This window comes from Chamaea fasciata, unplaced genomic scaffold (genome assembly GCF_029207755.1).
Source record: "Chamaea fasciata isolate MVZ Bird 193981 ecotype frontalis unplaced genomic scaffold, bChaFas1.0.hap1 SCAF_25, whole genome shotgun sequence".
In the NCBI taxonomy this organism is placed as follows: domain Eukaryota; kingdom Metazoa; phylum Chordata; class Aves; order Passeriformes; family Sylviidae; genus Chamaea; species Chamaea fasciata.
The window spans coordinates 1335871-1355167 of NW_027094110.1; the positions used below are offsets into that span (position 1 = coordinate 1335871).

Sequence of the window (19297 nt, forward strand, 5' to 3'; positions counted from 1 at the left end):
CTGGATCCCACCGGGAAGCTGCTGGAGCTGCTGGAGGGCCTGGAGTGGGTCATGGCAGGAGGGGGCCCACAGTCACCTGTGGCAGGAGAGCCCCTCCTCAGGTGAGGAACCCCTTCCCTGCCCCTTCCCCGCCCCAGGAGCGGGACTGGGATGGCCCGGGGCTTCCCTGGGGGAAAGGCACCAGCCAGGGCCGGGTCTGTGACAGTCCCCAAGCCTGGGGGGTGGCATCACCCAGCCCAGCCCCTGAGCAGCCAGGTGGGCACCAGGCAGGTGTCTCTGCTCCTTCCCATGGCCCCGTACTCACCGTGAGCCCCAGGAACGCTGAGGAGCCCCAGCAGGGCCAGGAGCAGCACGGGGGGACCAGGGGCCACCCCACAGCCCGGGGGGTCAGGGTGTCCCCCCCATCCCGGTGCTCCAGCCTTCATTGCAGCCGGTGCTGCGCTCCTCTGTCCAGCCCTGCTGCCTCCCAGGGCTGTGTGCAGGGCTGGGAGGGGATGCAGAGGCTCCACCAAAGCCTCTGGACGTGTGGAAACCTTCCCAGGACACCCACGGAGCCGAAATCTCCGTCAGGAGCATGGAGAGCAGCCAGGGTGGGGACAACTGTCACTCACAGGCTCGGGCAGAGCCTCCTGGTCCTCCTGCCCCTTGTGTCAGCCTCTTCCTTTGTGCTGAGCCTGGCTGGGAGCTCTGACCAACGCGGTTTTTCCAAAACTACGTTCCCAGAGAGGAAAAGACGCCGTTCCAGCCCCAGGCTGAGCCCAGGGTAGGAAAACACCTCCTCGGTTATTTGCTGGCAGGTGATGCACCACAGCTCTGCTGTCAGTGAGGCAAGTGAAAGCATTTCCCTTCTCCTTTGCTGTTTTTTTTTTTTTCTTCATTGACTGCCTGACTCACTGGTAATGAGGAACGGGTGTGAGCAGCTGCATCTGCACCCTCATCATCCCTGTGACACGTGTGACATCAGCCCGGGCTGCTCAAACTCCCTCTCGCACACACACCCAGGTTTTATCCACACTTGGGGGTGCCAAGCCTTGCAGGGGGAGATAAAACCCCGGACTGCAGTCCCAGGTGAGCTCAGGGTGGAGCGGACAGAGGTGTCACCCCGGGAAGGTGCAGCCCTGCTCAGGGAGCAGCTCTCCTGGCTGAGCTCCTCACCTGGAGGTGGAGGAGCAGGGGATGGATCCCAGAGCACCTGTCTGTGCAAAATCAGAGTCACCACCTCTTCCCTGGCTGTTGGTTAGGCTCTGGTAACAAATGAAGCAATTTTTAATCATTTCTAAAAGCACAAATCCGGCAGTGATGCTCGTGCAGGAGGTGAAGGCTCCTTCTCCTCCTCCTCCCACCCAGCCTGGCCTGCCGCAGCTCCCCGAGCAGCCCAGGGCTCACCCAGCTGCCAGGGCTCAGCTTTCCCCCAGAACCGCCACTGGATCTGGGAAATCCGCCCAGTTTACAGCCAACATGACGGATCACAATTCCCCCCTGGATAAACCACAGGATAACCCCCCCAGGAATAACCAGAGCGTCAGGGCTGCTCACAGGGTCTGACCAGCCTTCACTGGGGAACAGGGACGTGCTGCCCCATGCTCTGCCCTTGGAACTGGTTGAATTCCAGCACCTGCTCTGAGCATTTGCTCACCAGAAATAGGGATGTGGAACACGACACCGGCTCGGGGGTTTGGCAGGGCCGGGAACCTGTTCCCTGTTTAAACCCAGGGGTGAGGTCACTGCAGCCTCATCACTGCGCTTCCTGTGACCTGCCCTGACCCAGACAAACAGAAATCGGGAGCTGGAGGAACAGAAACCAGGTTTAACGTTTATTGTTTCCAACAGGGTGCCAATGTGCCCAAACCCAGCTGGAGCAAGGAGCAGAGGCACCTTCAGAGCCAGCTCTGGACTCGTCTCAGCTTTCCTGGGCTTCACTCCCATTTGCCTCAGCTTACCACAGTTAAGACAGTGGTTTTAAAAAGCTGAATTGAATTTCTTTCTATGCTTCCTAAGACGAAATGTGAAAGAACTCGTTAGTGAAAGAGCAAATCAAGCTTGTATGTTAGAGCAGAGCCCACTCCCTGCTCTGGCATCCAGCACTGTGAAAGCAGCCTGCCACGCACTGGTGATTATTTTCCTGGCTCCAGGCATGCAAACATAAACTATAAAACCACCCAGAGCCTTCTCAGAGCTGCTGTGGCTGCCAGACTGTGAGCTCACCAAAGGTGAGGGTTACAGGGGTCCACTTTCATTTCAGTTTTCTAGTTCCATCCCTAGTTTTTTAATCTCCAGGAAGAGTTTCTGGATTTCCAGCAGACTTTTCACTTCTTCTGCAGGCACACCGCATTCAAAGGTCGATTTAAGGTAATGAACCTCTTGACACACGTCAGCATCACCTTCTTTCATCTGTTAAACGGGAAAGCAAAGCCCAGGACAGCCTGTGGGGATGGGCTGCAGCACAGGCAGAGCCACCCACTCCTCAGCTGCAAGGCTGCCCTGTCCCCACAGGGGCTGCGTCCTCCTCAGGACCAGGAATGAAAAGATTTTGAGAAATTTCGGCAGGTTCCGTGTCAGAAATCAGGCAGCACCCCTCCCAGGAACTCAGCCAGGCTCAGCACCCTGGGGCTCTGAGCACCTGGAAGGGTTGGACCAGGGCAAGGGTGGAACTGGATGATCCTTAAGGCTCCTCCCCAACCCGAACCGTTCTGTAATGCCGTGGTACTCACACACTTGGGCAGGGGTGTCCAGCTGCCCCCAGGCAAGCAGGTGGCTGTCCAGGCCTCTTCCAAAGGCGTCATTTCGTTGTCCAGCAGCTGGTAGCCAGGCAGGCACTCCAAGGTGACAGTCTCGTTGGTCTGGTACCACGTTTTACCACCCAAGGGGTTTTTCACCCTCCCATAGGGCACCTGGGGCTGTGGACACAGAACTGGAAGGGAAAGCCAGGGCTGAAGGCGGCTCCCCAGAGGCCAGAGAGAAGTTTGGGAAGGCTAAGCCAGTGCAGAGGAACTGCAAACTGTGGAGCTGTGGAGTCAGATGCGAGAGCAGGAATGCTTCTCCTCAGGAGGGAGAAGGTCAGAGCAGCCCCTCGAGGTGCTGAGAATTCCTGACGGATTCGCTGTTTCCTGGCGGTGTCTCAATCCAGGCATCCCCACCACGGGGGTGGACACGGGGCAATGAGGGAAGGGGAAGTCAGTGAACTGCTCTCCTGGCTCAGAGCCTCCTTTACACACAGCTGTCCATAAAAACTCAACTGTTACCTGGAAAACACCGGCTTTGGGAAGGTTCCCCAAAGAGGGGAAGACTCAGAAAGCCCCAAGGACAGACCGAGCCAGGCAGTGCTGCTCCCCAAGCCCTCTGCTCTGCCCCAGGGGCTGTGGGCTGAGCGGGGAGATTTTGGGAGCACCCCTAAATTCCCATCAGATTTGCCGTTAGAAGGGCACAGTTTCCTTCACCCCAAACCACCATTTGTTGGTGAATCACTACATCCGCCCGCCGGGGGGGTTTGGGACACTGAACTGAAAGGAAAATGTGCATTAAAAATCAAGGAGGAGGAGATGGAGGGGAAGGTGCTGGCTCACCTGGCTGGCAGGTGGGCACGGGCGGGTCCCAGGTGCCATCAGCCCGGCACTGGCTCTGCGCAGCCCCGAGCAGCCCGAAGCCTTGGTCACAGGAGAAGTGTAAGAGCAGCCCGTAGGGAAAGGTGAACGTCTGTGGGCTCATCCTGCCCCTCTGCACCACGGGCCTGGGGCACCGAACGGCTGCGGGACAGAGCAGAGCTGGGAGTGGGCTCTGGGGACAGCAGGGCCTGGGCACAGCTGCTCCTGCCGACCCCCTGATGGCCCCAGGGAGGAGAACCAGGGTCTGGCACTTCCAGGTGGATCCCAAACCCTGACCCATACCCTGATCCCATACCCTGACCCCATATCCTGATCCATTCCCTGATCCCAAACCCTGATCCCCTACTCTGACCCCACACCCTGGCCCCAAAGCACTCACCCCTGCACTCCGGGGCAGGTCCGCTCCACGTCAGGTTCTCCCCGTCCTGGGAGGTGCAGTAGATGGACTCGTCGCCGATGAGGGACAGCCCCTCCACACAGCTGTACTTGACTTCAGAGCCGTAGGGGAACTCCTGAACCCCCGGCGCAGAGTGCTTCCCGTTGGCGATTTTGGGAGGGGGATCACAGACTGTGAGAGCGAAGGGAAAGGTCAGGTTTTCCTCGTTCCTTTAGGGGGGCTGAACGCAGGGGGGTAACAGGAGGGGCTGGTTCTCTGTGCTCTCCTCACACTCCTCCGTGCCTCTGGCCAGCTTTGGCCCTGGCTGTCCCAGAGTCCCCAGTCTGGCCCAGCCCATGAACCAACCCTCAGCATCTGTGCCCTCCCCTTCAGCCCCTTCCCCTTCCTCATCCCCTCCTCCCTTCCATGAGGAACGATCCTGCTCCTGAGCAAGGCCAGGGAATGCTGAGTGTCATAAATCCCTTGAAGAATCCTTTGGGAAGTGCCTGCAAGTCCCATTAACCAGCGGATTTCATCAGTCTCAGTTTTGGCAGAGGATGGAAGTGCTAAAACCCTTCAAGGCTGTGGCTTGGGCACCTTCTCCTGACACCTCATGCGATTTTCTCCCCGCAGTCCCTTCCCAGGGATGGCATTCCCAGCCCTGTGTCCCTCCCCAGGGATGGCACTCCCAGCCCTGTGTCCCTCCCCAGGGATGGCATTCCCAGCCCTGTGTCCCTCCCCAGGGATGGCATTCCCAGCCCCACTGTCCCTCCCCAGGGATGGCATTCCCAGCCCCACTGTCCCTCCCCAGGGATGGCATTCCCAGCCCCACTGTCCCTCCCCAGGGATGGCATTCCCAGCCCTGTGTCCCTCCCCAGGGATGGCATTCCCAGCCCTGTGTCCCTCCCCAGGGATGGCATTCCCAGCCCTGTGTCCCTCCCCAGGGATGGCATTCCCAGCCCCACTGTCCCTCCCCAGGGATGGCATTCCCAGCCCCACTGTCCCTCCCCAGGGATGGCATTCCCAGCCCTGTGTCCCTCCCCAGGGATGGCATTCCCAGCCCCACTGTCCCTCCCCAGGGATGGCATTCCCAGCCCTGTGTCCCTCCCCAGGGATGGCATTCCCAGCCCTGTGTCCCTCCCCAGGGATGGCATTCCCAGCCCCACTGTCCCTCCCCAGGGATGGCATTCCCAGCCCTGCTGCTGCTGTTCCCACTCACCCCGGGCACAGTAGGGCACGGGGGGTTTCCACGTCCCGTCCGACGAGCACTGGGCTCTGTCGCTGCCCTGGAGCACGTAGCCGTGGTCACACTGGAAGTCCACCTGCTGCCCGAAGGTGTACTCGGCTCTCCGGGGGCTGACCTCGCTCCCGTGGGGGATCACCGGGCTGGGACACTGCACCTCTGGGGAAGGGCAGAGTCACGGAGAGGGGATTTGCACGGAGGAGGGATTTGCACGGAGGAGGGATTTGCACGGAGCAGGGATTTGCACGGAGGGGGAATTTGCACAGAGCGGGGATTTGCACAGAGCGGGGATTTGCACAGAGCGGGGATTTGCACAGAGGAGGGAATTTGCACGGAGGGGGAATTTGCACAGAGCGGGGATTTGCACAGAGCGGGGATTTGCACAGAGGGATCCCCAGCACTGGTGCTGCACTGACCAGTGCCAGGCAGCGCTGCCTGACACCTCTAACCACAGCTGGCAGGCTCGGGCATGGGAATTACAGCCTAACAACCACTTCTCCGGTCAGGCAGAAGGATTAGAAGCCGTGCTGAGGGCGTGGCACGTCCCCGCCTGCATCCCTGAATCCTCGTTGGAGCCGCGGAACAAGCAGCGGGAGCCGCAGCTTTCCCTTTTCCAGCCACGCCGCCCTTTGAGCAGCCAAATTATTGCCAAAAGCGCTGGAGGAAGCGCTGGCGGCCCCGCAGCACGGGCCGGGGGCTCGGGAGCCGTGTCACTCCGTGGATGATTCCTTGGCAAAGCAAAGGGAGCGATTACTCACTCTGGCAGAGCCGCGGGGCCGGGGACCAGGTGTAGTTCTGGAGGCAGGTGATGGTTGGGGTCACCCCGGGGATCAGGGAGTAGCCCAGCCGGCACGAGTAGCTCACGGTGCTCCCCGCAGGGAACTCGTGGTGCTGCAGGTCGCGGCGGCGCCGGAGGTCGGCGAACTCCACGGAGGGAGGGTAGCGACAGCGCCCTGGGGACAGAGCAGGGGACACAGGGCAGGGGACAGCGCAGACCCTGAGCACCGCCCTGGGGACGACACAGACCCTCAGCACCGGCAGCTTTTCTTTGGTGGAAAACCCCCCCAAATCAGTGAGGGACAGCAGCGCCCGTGAGCGTGGCTGCGGGTTGAAGAGGAAGGGAAAAACAGCGGGAGAAATCCACCAGAGGGTGTGAGCGGAGGGAGAATCTTCATTTTCGGTACCTCGCGGGTGTCCCCTGCAGGAAGGGACAGCCCGGGCACGCTCCCCAGGGCGATCCCAGAGGGAATCCTGCCGGCCAGCAGCGCTCCTGGTGATGCCCGCCCTCCAACCCCCCTCCAAGCGTTTTTGGGGGAATGGCAGCAGCGGAATGCAGCTGGCACGGAGCAGGAGGGCGGGCTGAGCTCACCTGGCACGCAGGAGGGATCCCCCGGGTACCACCTGCCGAAGGACGTGCAGGTCACCGTGCTGCGGCCGCCCTGGGGCGTGAAGCCGGGCTCGCACTGCAGCGTGGCTGTGCTGCCGTAGCTGAAGTTCCCTGCAGGGCTCAGCTGCCCGTGGGTGATGTGAGGGATGGGGCACGGAATCCCTGTGGGTCACCAAAAAATAAAAAATTTTAAAAAAATAAGAAAAATAATTTAAAAAGGGCATTTTCGGGGGTGTTGTCGGGTGATGCCACCGCGGGGATCAAGTGTCGGGGCGGCTGTGTGTGTGTGAGGGGGAGGAGATAAACCTGTGTGTTAAATGCGGGGATTGAGGCGCGGGGTTTGGGGCTTAATGAACATCCTGAGCAGCCACCAACAGGACCCTGAACCTGTCGGGTTTCCTTCCCACACAGTCCAACACCTTTTCTGCCCTTCTCTTGGAGTGCTTGCTCAGGCAGGGCACAAGCGACCCAGCTCAGGGGGGTGACTCCGGGGTGCAGCCCCTCCAAAAAAAAAAAAGAGAGGCTCTACAAAAACTGCATAACATCTGTCACATCACTGATGTCCCCACAACAAACTCCTCCTTCCATGTGTCCCATGAGAAACACTTGGGGCCTTATCACCATATAAATAGAATATAGAATATATATAATAGGGAAAACAAAACTCCAGCAGCTCTAACGGGGATTTCTTCATGCCTGGCAGGTCACCAAGACAGAGTTAAAAACATATTTGGACATCCTGGTTCACATCCAGGTGCTGCAGCTTCCCACACCTGCACCTATGCTGCCTTTGGTGCCATCCCCATGGAAAATATCTTGGAAATTATCTTGTTTGTGCCTCCTCCAGGCCCCAGATTAATTACTGGCACCTCATTAGCAATGTTTGGCTTTGGGAAATGAGCTGAGAAGCAGCAGGGAGTAAAAGCAATAAATACCAGGAACAGAGCCCGTGTGCACAGGCCGTGCTGCTGCAGGGAGGGGCTGGGACGGGCTCTGCAGCCTGGAGAAGTTTCTGGGAAGGTTTGGGTTAAACTGAACCCCCAACTTCCAGACGGAAACCGCAGCTTATTCCCCTTCCCAGAGACATTCAGTGCTCAGCACATTTGCACTTCTGCAGTTTGGGGTCATCCCGGGGGACCCCTGGCCGTGCCCCAGCTGCCTTGGGCACGTCTGGGGCTGCCCCAGGGCTGAGGCGTCGCAGAATCAACCAGAGAATCGTGGAAGGGACATTAGAGTTGGAATGGAAGGGACATTAAAGCCCACCCAGTGCCACCCCTGCCATGGCAGGGACACCTTCCACTGTCCAGGCTGCTCCCAGCCCTGTCCCAGCCTGGCCCTGGGCACTTCCAGGGATCCAGGGGCAGCCACAGCTGCTCTGGGCACCTGTGCCAGGGCCTGCCCGCCCTCCCAGGGGGGAATTCTTTCCTAACACCCCATCTAATCCTGTCCTGATTCACCTTAAACCCATTCCCCCTGCCCTGTCACTCCCTGCCTGGTGAAAAGCCCCTCCCCAGCCTTCCTGGAGCCCCTTCAGGCGCTGCAAGGCTCCATCAGCTCTTCCCAAAGCCCTCGAGAAAGGAAAAGAGAGCCCCAGAAGACCCCGAGGAGGGAGGGAGCAGACCCCGAGGAAGGACAGGAGCAGAGGCCGGGGAGGGAGAGGAGAAGAGCCCGGGGATGGGGGGGAGCAGAGCCCGGGGAGGGAGGGGAGCTGACCCCGGGGAGGGAGAGGAGCAGAGCCCAAGGAGGGAGAGGAGCAGAGCCCAAGGAGGGAGAGGAGCAGAGCCCAAGGAGGGAGAGGAGCAGAGCCCAGGGAGGGAGAAGAGCAGAGCCCAGGGAGGGAGAGGAGCAGAGCCCAGGGAGGGAGAAGAGCAGAGCCCAAGGAGGGAGAGGAGCAGAGCCTGAGGAGAGAGGAGAACAGACCCTGGGGAGGGAGAGAAGCAGAGCCCAGGGAGGGACAGGAGCAGAGCCCAAGGAGGGAGAGGAGAAGAGCCCGGGGAGGGAGAGGAGCAGAGCCCAGGGAGGGAGAGGAGCAGAGCCCAAGGAGGGAGGGCAGGACACTCACTCCGAGTCCCCGCGGGCTGCAGCAGCAGAGCCATCACTGCCAGGAGCTGCCCCGGCCCCAGCAGCCTGGGCATGGTGAGAGCTGGAGCTGCCCTGGGCAGGAGAGATCCTCGGCCCCCAGAGCCCGCCAGGGAAGGGGAAGCAGCAGTGGGAAGTTGGGGACAGGCCACACACGCCACTGACACCACCCCCAGCCCTGAGTTCCAACAGGGTTTTACAGATTTACAAACCCCTCTGCGGCAGCCTGGCCTCGTGTCTGGAGCGCGTTTACACCTGGGCAGGTGGGGTGGAGGTGTAAACCCCACCTGTGCTGTGAAAACACCCCCCACATCCCTGCACTCATGGAACAGCACCTCATGGAGCTGTCTGTTCACATACACTAGAAATAAACCAATATTTATATTTATATTTATATTTATATTTATATTTATGTTTATGTTTATGTTTATGTTTAATGAAATATAAATATATCTAGATAAAGATATATAGATAAATAAATACATATAAAATATATATCACATGTATTATATATAAATATATTATATCAAAAATAATATCATTAAATTAAATCTGAAAGCATATATTTATATTATTTCTATATTTTATATTACTTTATATATTATATGCCCTTCATCCGTGTTGTACAAACACCTCCCTTTCCTAGAGACAGGACAGATCATTAAAAGCCAGGCAGAGCTGTTATTCCAATTGCAGGTTTATTCTAATCTCTGATCCCATCACAAGTGGCCCACACAGAGCTTCCCCTTCACTGGATGTTACAGAAAAGAAAAACCAATTTAGAACCCAACCATGTCTTTCTGTACGGTTTTATTTCTCCACAGAGATGTGGCACTGCCATGGACCCATCCATGCTGCTCGGGACGGAAATCTGGCATTTTTGCTTTGCTAGGACAGAGGCTTTGAGGTTTTCTTGGTCACAAGAAAGGTAATTAAGCAGTGAAAGGGTTGTCCCCACTAATGAGTGCAGCGTGGGTGAACTGGGCAGCGCTGGGATGGACTGGAGAGGTGCAGCAGCTGGAGGGGAGTGGCTCTCACCACCTCCGTGCCCCTTTGTACCCCCAAAATTCCCTTTCCACTCAGTTCCCTCCTCACTGTGCACTGCCAGCGTGGCAAACAGAGCTAAATGTGAAGCTTTAAAAGGTGTAAAGTGATCTACAAACTCAGCCCGGTGAGCCCTAAAGACTGACTCACGAGTCACTTCGGCTCCTCAAGTGACCAAATCTGGGCACAAATTGTTGAGTTTTGTCCTGGCTACTTCAGCACTAGCACAGATTACAAAGTCATTAAAAATGCTCGGTCAGCCCCGTGACCCAACACACAGAGGATGGTTCTTACAACCCCAGTGGCCCCAGTCAGCTGTTGGTGGTGATTTTTAGCTCCTTTGCAAGCTTCTGGATCTCCAGGTAGAGTTTCTGGACCTCCAGCAGGGTTTTCAGATCTGACAGGGGAATCCCACACTGGAAAGCTGCTTTGTTTCGAAGGATCCTCTCACACACATCGGGCTTCTTCTTTAAAAGAGCCAAAACAAAGGCAGAGTGAGACTGCGGGGTGGGGTGACCACGCAGCCGGCCTTGTGGAGCAGGAGCAAAGCTATTCCAGGCCACAAATGGGGCAAGAGGCAGGAAAAACGGGGCGAGAAACAGGAAAAACGGGGCAAAAACCAGGAAAATGGGGCAAGAAACAGGAAAATTGGGAAAGAAACAGGAAAAATGGGGCAGCTGGTGGTACTCACACACGTGGGTGGTGGTGTCCAGGTGCCATCAGCTGAGCAGGTGGATTTGGAGGGTGTCCCTGAGTACCCATCACGTTTGCAGGAGAAGGTCACCGTTTCGTTCACCTCATACCACAGCTTGTTGAAGTGAACCACAACGTCCTCCTGCCACGGGAGCCGGGGGCAGCGAACTGGAGGGGAAACACACAAGAAAACCAAATAATGGGAGGGGATGGAGGAGAAAACACCCCGAAAACTCCACTTGTGACCCAGGAGAGCAGCCCCCGGGCTGGGCAGGGCAGGGCTGGCAGGTGGGCAGGGAACAGGAGATGGAGGGGAAGGTGCTGGCTCACCTGGCTGGCAGGTGGGCACGGAACAGGAGATGGAGGAGAAGGTGCTGGCTCACCTGGCTGGCAGGTGGGCAGGGAACAGGAGATGGAGGGGAAGGTGCTGGCTCACCTGGCTGGCAGGTGGGCAGGGAACAGGAGATGGAGGGGAAGGTGCTGGCTCACCTGGCTGGCAGGTGGGCACGGGCGGGTCCCAGGTGCCATCAGCCCGGCACTGGCTCTGCGCAGCCCCGAGCAGCCCGAAGCCTTGGTCACAGGAGAAGTGCAGGAGCAGCCCGTAGGGAAAGGTGAACGTCTGTGGGCTCATCCTGCCCCTCTGCACCACGGGCCTGGGGCACCGAACGGCTGCGGGACAGAGCAGAGCTGGGAGTGGGCTCTGGGGACAGCAGGGCCTGGGCACAGCTGCTCCTGCCGACCCCCTGATGGCCCCAGGGAGGAGAACCAGGGTCTGGCACTTCCAGGTGGATCCCAAACCCTGACCCATACCCTGATCCCATACCCTGACCCCATATCCTGATCCATTCCCTGATCCCAAACCCTGATCCCCTACTCTGACCCCACACCCTGGCCCCAAAGCACTCACCCCTGCACTCCGGGGCAGGTCCGCTCCACGTCAGGTTCTCCCCGTCCTCGGAGGTGCAGTAGAGGGTCTCGTTCCCGATGAGGGACAGCCCCTCCACACAGCTGTAGGTCACCTTGGCGCCATAAGGGAACCTTCTGCCAGCTCCGGCAGAGTTGTCCCCAAAGGGGATTTCTGGAGGGGGCCCACACACTGCGGAACAAAGGGAACTGATGAAGAGAGACACGCGCAGTTTTCACCCCCAGTAGGCGAGGACCAAAAACATTCCTGTGAAATCAGCACAAAGTTCACTCCGTGGCGGGTGTGAGGCAAATTCACAAGGAGCTGCTGCCCGGATTCCGGCCTCTTACACCAGCTCAGGGCTCCAGAAATATCAGGATATTCCCAGTGGTGGCCCTCCCCGCTGCTGGAAGTGTGCAAGAAACACCTGGATGTGGCACTGCCACCACGGTGGGATTCAATCAAACCCTGGGCCTGATCATGTTGGAGGCATTTGCCAACATTAATGATTCTAATTGCAGCTCTGGGCAGGGGACACCTGGCTCTGGGCAGGGGACACGTGGCTCAGCTGGTGTCCCCAGGAGCAGGTGCTGCAGGCAGATCACCCAGAGGTGGCAGGAGATCTCCTGTCCCCTGTGTCACACGTACCTTTGTCACAGGAGATCTCCTGTCCCCTGTGCCACACGTACCTTTGTCACAGGAGATCTCCTGTCCCCTGTGTCACACGTACCTTTGTCACAGGAGATCTCCTGTCCCCTGTGTCACACGTACCTTTGTCACAGAAAGGCACTTGGGGCTCCCAGCTCAGATCAGCCCCACAGGTGATGCTCTTGGGGCCCCAGAGGTGAAATCCCTCCTCACACTCCAGCTCCACCCGGGTCCCCACCGTGTAGTCGCTCCTGCTTTTTTCCACCTCTTTCGCATGAGGGATCTCCGGCTTTGGGCAACGTTGTTCTGGAAAAAAGGGAAAAGAAAGGATGTTGTGTATTCCCAAGGAGAACTCCAGTCACGCTTTCTGTGGAGGAGAGTTGCCAAGAAACCTGGGCAGAAAAGTGACCATCCCCAGGTGCAGGTGTCAGGCTACAACCCTAAAGGGTCAGTTTTGGGAATTGTCCATGCTCTAAAGCTGCCTGCCCCGCGAGGAGGAGCAGGCTTTTCCCTCCTGGAAAGGTTTTCCCTGAGATTTTGTGGATGTTGCTGTGGTGCTGGGTCAGGAGCTGGAGCCGTGTCAGTTCTTTACACTCGTTTTCTCCTGACTGGGGAAATGCCTCGGGAACATCCTCTGCTCCCCAGCCTCGTGTCAGCAAAGCAGCCCCAAACACAAACCACATCCCCTTCCAGCTGGGTGAATGTCTCCCAGGGCTTCTCAGGAACCTCCCAAGCCTCCCGAAGCTCCCCACACGCCACCCTTGCCCCTCTGCAGACACCAGCTCAGCCCTGCCCAAACCCTGCCCTTCCTCCATCTGGATCTTTGGCTGCCTGCACATTCCACCTTAACCCAGGAGAAGAAGAGCTGGGGCCACCTGGAGTGGGGGAAAATCCTCCACAGCTTCCATCACGACCATCTCTGTCCCACCTGGGATGCACTCTGGCACTGCTGGGTCCCAGGCACCATCGCTGCCACAGCTCAGGGTGATGCTGCTGCTGCCACGGCTCTTGAAAACAAATCCTTCCGTGCACACCACCTGCAGCCTGTCCCCGTACTCATAACCCGCCTTCACTCGCCACGGGGACAGCAAGGGCTTTCCGTTTGGAATGCGTGGGTCTGGGCAAGGAATTCCTGGGAAAAGCCAAACATCAGCGAGGGTGAAACCGTGGCAGAGCCAAAAGTCGTCGTGAAGACAGGGATGGGTGTCTTGTGGGACACAGACACATCGTGACATTAAATCTGCCCCAAAAGCATCCCTGGGCTTTCCGGGGGGGGTGGAATGTTTGTGGCGCACCCTCAAGACCACAAGGGATGTTTTGCAGATGGTCAAGGGACCGGAAAGCAGACCTGGCTAATAAAGAAAACTCTGCAGCTGGGGAATAAATGAAAGGAATTCCCGAGTCAGCAAAGACCCTGGGGCATCCCCCTGTCCCCCAGGCAGTCCCCACCCCCCTGCAGCTCCTTTCACACGTCCTGGCAGTCGCCAGCAAGCCCCAGGCACCCACTTTCACACGGAGGTGGGCGTTCACTCCACACAAAACCCTGCAGGCAGCTGATGTTCCAGCTGGCTTTCCCCGTGCTGAACTGGTGGCCCTGCTGGCACTCGTAGGTGACCACGGTGTCCACGGGGAACAGGTTCCCAGCCAGCCGGGCTTTCACAGCATTCCTCACGTCTGGGGGGTCATCGCAGCTGCCTGGAGGGGAGACACCAGTTGAGGGCCAGTGGTGCATCCCAGGGATGGAGGGAATTCGGGAAAAACCCCTGGGCTCACATTGCTCATTCTGAGCTGCACTGAATCACCCAGGCTCAGGAAGGGTAAAGAGGGAATGCAAAGGAGACAAATGAAGATATACAGTTTATTTTATTTTTTTCCCTGGAGAGAGACTTTTCCCAGGGGGATGGGGTGACAAGACAAGGGGAAAGGGCTTTAAGAGGAAGGAAGTTGGGTTTCCATCAGATATTGGGAAGAAATTGTTCCCTGGGAGGGTGATGCCCAAAGCAGCTGTGGCTGCCCCAACCCTGGAAGTGTCCAAGGAGAGGTTGGACAGGGCTTGGAGCACCCTGGGATGCTGGAAGGTGTCCCTGCCCATGGCAGGGGTGGGTGGGGTGAGCTTTAAGGTCTCTCCCAACCCAAACCATCCCACGACTCCGTGATTTTGGACTCCATGGCGATTTTCACTGTTACAACAACCCATCACTTCCAATGCAGTGGATGCTCTCAGAGCAGGGAGGGGGCTCCCAGAGGCTGTCCCTGCATACTCACTGGGCTGGCAGAGGGGCAGGGGGGGCTCCCAGAGGCCGCTGTCCCCACAGGTGGAGGCTCTGCTGCCGCTGAGGCTGTAGCGGAAGTCACACTCGAAGAGCACGGTGTCCCTAAAGGTGTAGTGGGGCCGGTACCTGCTCAGCAGCTTCCCGTTCGCCACTCTGGGCTGCTCACAGCTCACCACTGCACCGGGGGAAGCACAAAGACAATCAGCAGTCAGGCTCCAGAGGAGAGGTGAGGGTTTTGAAAAGAATCCCTGACGCTGTTTTACACCACAAGGACGCGGACTCCGAGATTCAGCAGGCTGAAAATGACGCCTCTGTTTTTGGGATGTGTCTCCCTTTTATTCTGTTTCACACAGACCAATTCCATTGGTGACACAAAGGCAAAACCTCTTCACTCACATCGGTCAGACCAGAGGGACATCAAGAAGTCCCTCCTAGGAAAAGGAATGAATAACAAAGCTACAGTCTACAAAAACACTTCTTTTTTTGTCAATAGAAAATTCCCTGGGAGAAGAATTTCGGAAAACCAAAACACCTCAGGCACGGAACCAGGGCTACAAATCCCCATCGCCTTTTGTCACCAAAAGGGCTGAAAAGGGCCAGGAGAGCCAGCGGGGTGACACGGTGGGTTTGTACATCTTACCCCATGTTACAGGAGGGGATTTTAAGGCAAAGCACAAAGAGAACATGGGGCAGCAGCTCTGGGAATTCTCTGTTGTATTTTACAGCAGCTGCCCTGTGAGCACAGTAAAACCCCACTCCCACATCCCTGCTGACACGAGGGCAGACCCTAATTCCTGTCACAGCTGGTGGCTCCCATCTGCACCAGGCGGTTCCACTCCAGCAGGGTGAAGGAGAGGGGCGGTTCCAAGGGAGGAAAGAGCAGAGCAGGAGCTGGGGCTGGGCTGTGGGAGCAGCTCACCTTTGCATTCCGGAGCTGGGCCGCTCCACACACCGTTCAGGTTGTCCTGGGTCATGCAGAAAATTGAGGCCTCTCCCACCAGGGAGAAAGGTCTCTGGCCCATCGGGGGGCTGTGGCACTGGTAGATGACAGAATCCCCGTACACAAAGTGCTCCTTGTCCATCCCACTGTGCTTCCCGTTGGCTATTTCTGGAGGGGGTGCACAGGGAATCGCTGTGGAAGATCAGCATGAGAAGGAAGAAGAAGAGGGAAAAAAAAAATTAATTAGTTTTAAACCAAAGATCTGGCCAGAAAAAAATGGAAACAGGAGGTGGCAGAAATCAAAGGCAGGTCTTGAGGAGCTGCACCAGCCCTGAGTGGATTTGGGATATCTCAGGCTCAAATGCAGCTGCATCACTCCCAGAGAGTGAATGGACATTTCTGCAGGAAGGGAAACAAAGATTTAAAATGTCTTTCCAGGCTCCACCGTGCACTGAGATGCCAAAATCCTCAGCAGAGCAACACAACAGCTTCTTTATCCAGCCCCAGCCACATCCCAGATAATTAAAGAATAGATAATTAGGGAACCCTGCTTACCCTCACAAGTGGGAATATCTCTGCTCCACCTCAGAACCTCATTTCTAACCACACATTCAATCTCAGAGGGTCCAATCAGCCTGTACCTGTGTGAGACAGGGGAGAGGGAATCACTCCACACACTCAGCCCTGGTGTCCACACCACCAGCAGGAAGGTTTGGGCTCCTTTGTCAGAATTCCAGAGGATCAGAAACTGGTCAGTGGTCAAGGACACACTGGCTTTTGCCAAAATTAAATATAAAAAAAATGACACGTTTCTAAGGAAGAGCACATACTTTATCAACCACTTAGAGCCCTGAGCTCGGTGTTCACACCTTTCCTTCAAACACACACTGAAACATTGGGAATGGTTTGGAAAGAGCCAGGAGGGTGAAGGTTGGGAAGAACTTACCCGGAATTGCAGGTGAAGTTGACCGTGGAGCCAAAAGTGAAGGTTGCAGGCAGGACCAGTTGGCCGTTGGCCGGCTCCCCGGGGTAGCTGCACGCCTTGGCTGGGGACAACAGGGCTCCAGTCAGCTCCCAGCTCAGATCCTCGGCAGGGAAGCCAAAGAGTCCCCAAGTTCTGAGCCAGGCGATGGACCAGGGAGCTCCAGATCTCCCCTCCAGCCCGGGGCTGTTCTGTTATTCACGGTGCTGGCCAGCCCTGCCTCGGGAGCCCTCTGGGGTTTGCAGAGACCCCTGGCAGCGTCTCCTCCCAGCCAAAGGATTCTCCCCCTGCAGCTCAAATGCTTTTCCAGACACCAGAGTTCAAAATGCCGGAGCAGAAGGACATCCTTGGGGTCAGCAGCGAAGCCCAGGCAGCCCCAGAGCTGATTTCAGCTCCTGCCATCACTGCCGGCACCCAGAGGAACAAAACCGGTGCTTCCCTTCATCGCCACCGCCCCCAGGGCTCCCTTTGGGTGCTGCTCCGACAGGAGGAGCTGACAGCGCCAGCAAACAGAAACAAAACTCACAGAACCCCAGGGAAAAACAACCACAGGCTGGTTTGGGTTGGGAGGGACCCTGGAGATCACCTTGTCCCACCCCTAGGACAGGGACACCTCCCAGGAGTGGAGGGACACCCCAGAACACATCCCAAAACACACCCCAGAACACACCCCAAAACACCCCAGAACACACCCCAGAACACCCCAAAATACACTCCAGAACACACCCCAAAACACACCCCAGAACACCCCAAAACACACCCCAGAACACCCCAAAACACACCCCAAAACACCCCAGAACACACCCCAGAACACCCCAAAACACACTCCAGAACACACCCCAAAACACACCCCAGAACACACCCCAAACCACCCCAAAACACACCCCAGAACACCCCAAAACACACTCCAGAACACACCCCAAAACACACCCCAGAACACCCCAAAACACACCCCAAAACACACCCCAGAACACCCCCCAGAGCACCCCCCAGAGCACACTCACGGGTGCAGATGTCCGCGGGGCCGCGCCACTCCCCGTTCTCTCCGCAGGTGAGGAAGTTTGCCGTGCGAGCCTTCCTCCCGAAGCCCGGCCGACAGACAAAGTGCACCGTGTAGCCCATGGGGAACTCCTCCGTGCCCGGCAGCGGCTCCCGGGGCTCTGCCGACGGCAACCGCGGCGGAACGGGGCAGAGACCTGCGGACACACACGCACACAGAGCCCGGCACAAACGTGCCGGCAGGAACAGCACGGGGAGTTCTGCCCTGATTCACCCTCCGGGAGCTCCGCGGGGAAACCTCTCAGTGCCCCAGAAAAGCCAGGAGCAAAGAGGAGTGCAGCCTGTGGTTGGCAGGGACCCCTCCAGTGCTGCTCCTCAACCAGCAGAGTGAGCAGCTGGACACGAAGTCCAGACGGAGCATTTCTTCTCCCCATTTAGTATCAATTATTGCACTTTTTTTCAGCTAAAATGGTTTTGTGTCTGGGAGGGGGAAAATACAAGGCAAAGGAAGATGGATTCTGCTGGCAAGGATTTACAGAGCCCTTGAAGGCAAAAAGGCAAGGAGGAGGAGAGAAGGATTCAAGTCTTGCAAAAGCCGGCAGAGGGTTTTCCTTCAGGGGAGCTTGGTTTATCCTGATGGGCTCGTTCACTTACTGTGGACAGTCACAATGAGAGCGGCAGTGAGGAGTGACCCAAGGACACAACTCATCCTCCCCAGCTCCAAGGCTGACATGGTCCCTCCTGCCTGGAGATCCCACAGAGGTCACCACATTCCCTCCCTGGGCCAGGCTCTGTGAAGAGAGCAGAGGGGGATTTAGGGGTATTTCTACTCAGCTGTCTGATTTCTCCACCCCTGAGCAGTTCCCACAGTCACAGGAGATGAGGAGAAGGAGCAGGAGATGAATTTTTTCCTGGAAACTTATGGGGCGAAACACTTTATTTGTAGTAATAAATCTCTTGGCAGTCAATTGGCCGTCAGATGAAATCCTGCTGGAGTCAGCAGTACAGTCCCCTAACAATGAATTCCCCCCGGGGAGAGGGAGAAATATCTCAGCAAAAAGTTCCCTCGGTTCTGTGCAAATATTACCTGAGTCAAGCTGTGAAACTCAATCAAAGCAAACCGCTCTACAAAATGGGATTCAAGTGCAATTCGCACTCACCTGGCAGCCCTGGGGATCTGTCAGAGCCCTCTCTGAGTTACCCAGGGTCATTCACGAGCCTGAACCCTCCCAAAATTCCGTAACCTCCCACTGCCCTGGAGATGAGGGTCCCCCTCACTGCCCCCTGCCCCAAACCCAACGCTTCCCATGCCTGTGTCACTCCTCTGCCTCTTTCCATCCTTGCATCCTAAACCTCCTGGTTTAATTTTATTTAATTTCCTGCCCTCGGTGCCTGCTGGGGCTGCACAGAAGCTCCAAGCCAGCTCCCAGGAGCAGCACTTGGAGCTGCCTGGCTGGGAATTGTCTTACCTGGAGGTGTGGAGGCAGGAGATGGAGAAGCCCTGGAGCGTTCAGCACTTGCAGGATGAGACAGGGACTGCTCTCCTCCAGCCCCCCCGGCTCCAGCCCTGGGAAAAGGAGGAGTTTTATAACCCTCACGGGCTCACATCTGGCCCCACGAGAGAATCTTCAATTCTGCAGAAACCAGAGCTGACCCATGAACCATAAATCATTAAGGAAAGAGTTTATTCCACCCCCAGAGCAAAACACTACAAAACTGAACGCAACCCAGATGTTGAAATTGTTTGGTTTTGGTGCGTGGAGGTGCCAAGACTTTGCAGTAATGCTCTCTGGGACCTCGGGCACACTGAGGGGTGTCCTCAGCAGAGCTGCTTCACCCCAGGGCATGGCCACCCTGAATTCACCCCCTCTCACCCCACAAAGCCATGGCCAGGCGGTCTCACCCCATGGAACCCCATGGAAGCAGCACAGGAGGACCCCGAGCATCGCTGGGAGCTGAACACGCAGAGAATTCCAGAACGGTTTGGTTGGAAAGGACTTCAGAGCTCAGTTCCATGGAAACCCTGAGGTTCTGAACTCCAGTGAAAACATCCTTAAAAACTGAGGAGAGAAAGGGAACAGCAGCAGGGTTTAAGAGTTCCCCATTTTCAGCTCAGATTCCCAAACC

At 57.1% G+C, this 19297-nt stretch overlaps 1 protein-coding gene across 1 annotated transcript; it reads right to left on the reverse strand.

The window, feature by feature from the left end:
• Positions 1-1802: 1802 nt before the first annotated feature.
• LOC136301264 (complement receptor type 1-like) lies at positions 1803-19224 on the reverse strand. The gene is made up of 22 exons (XM_066204192.1): positions 19074-19224; positions 18640-18737; positions 17825-17961; positions 17176-17367; positions 16136-16235; positions 15745-15830; positions 15169-15381; positions 14242-14424; positions 13483-13671; positions 12905-13108; positions 12100-12282; positions 11332-11520; positions 10914-11093; positions 10423-10592; positions 10048-10198; positions 6591-6770; positions 5980-6174; positions 5198-5380; positions 3982-4170; positions 3564-3743; positions 2712-2911; positions 1803-2391 (listed from the first exon to the last, which is right to left on the reverse strand). Exons 3-22 carry the CDS (start codon positions 17901-17903, stop codon positions 2239-2241), a joined length of 3399 nt encoding a protein of 1132 aa, XP_066060289.1. The 5' UTR covers positions 17904-17961; positions 18640-18737; positions 19074-19224; the 3' UTR covers positions 1803-2238.
• Positions 19225-19297: the final 73 nt, after the last annotated feature.

What these genes read in the sequence shown, in the direction of transcription:
- LOC136301264 (XM_066204192.1), bottom strand. Translation starts at nt 17,903, where the DNA reads ATGTCAGCCTTGGAGCTGGGGAGGATGAGTTGTGTCCTTGGGTCACTC. An exon ending in AACTTCACCTGCAATTCCGG is followed by an intron (nt 15,831 to 16,135) that starts GTAAGTTCTTCC and finishes TGTCTCACACAG; the next exon opens with GTACAGGCTGATTGGACCCT. An exon ending in GGACACCCCTGCCCAAGTGT is followed by an intron (nt 2,392 to 2,711) that starts GTGAGTACCACG and finishes CCCGTTTAACAG; the next exon opens with ATGAAAGAAGGTGATGCTGA.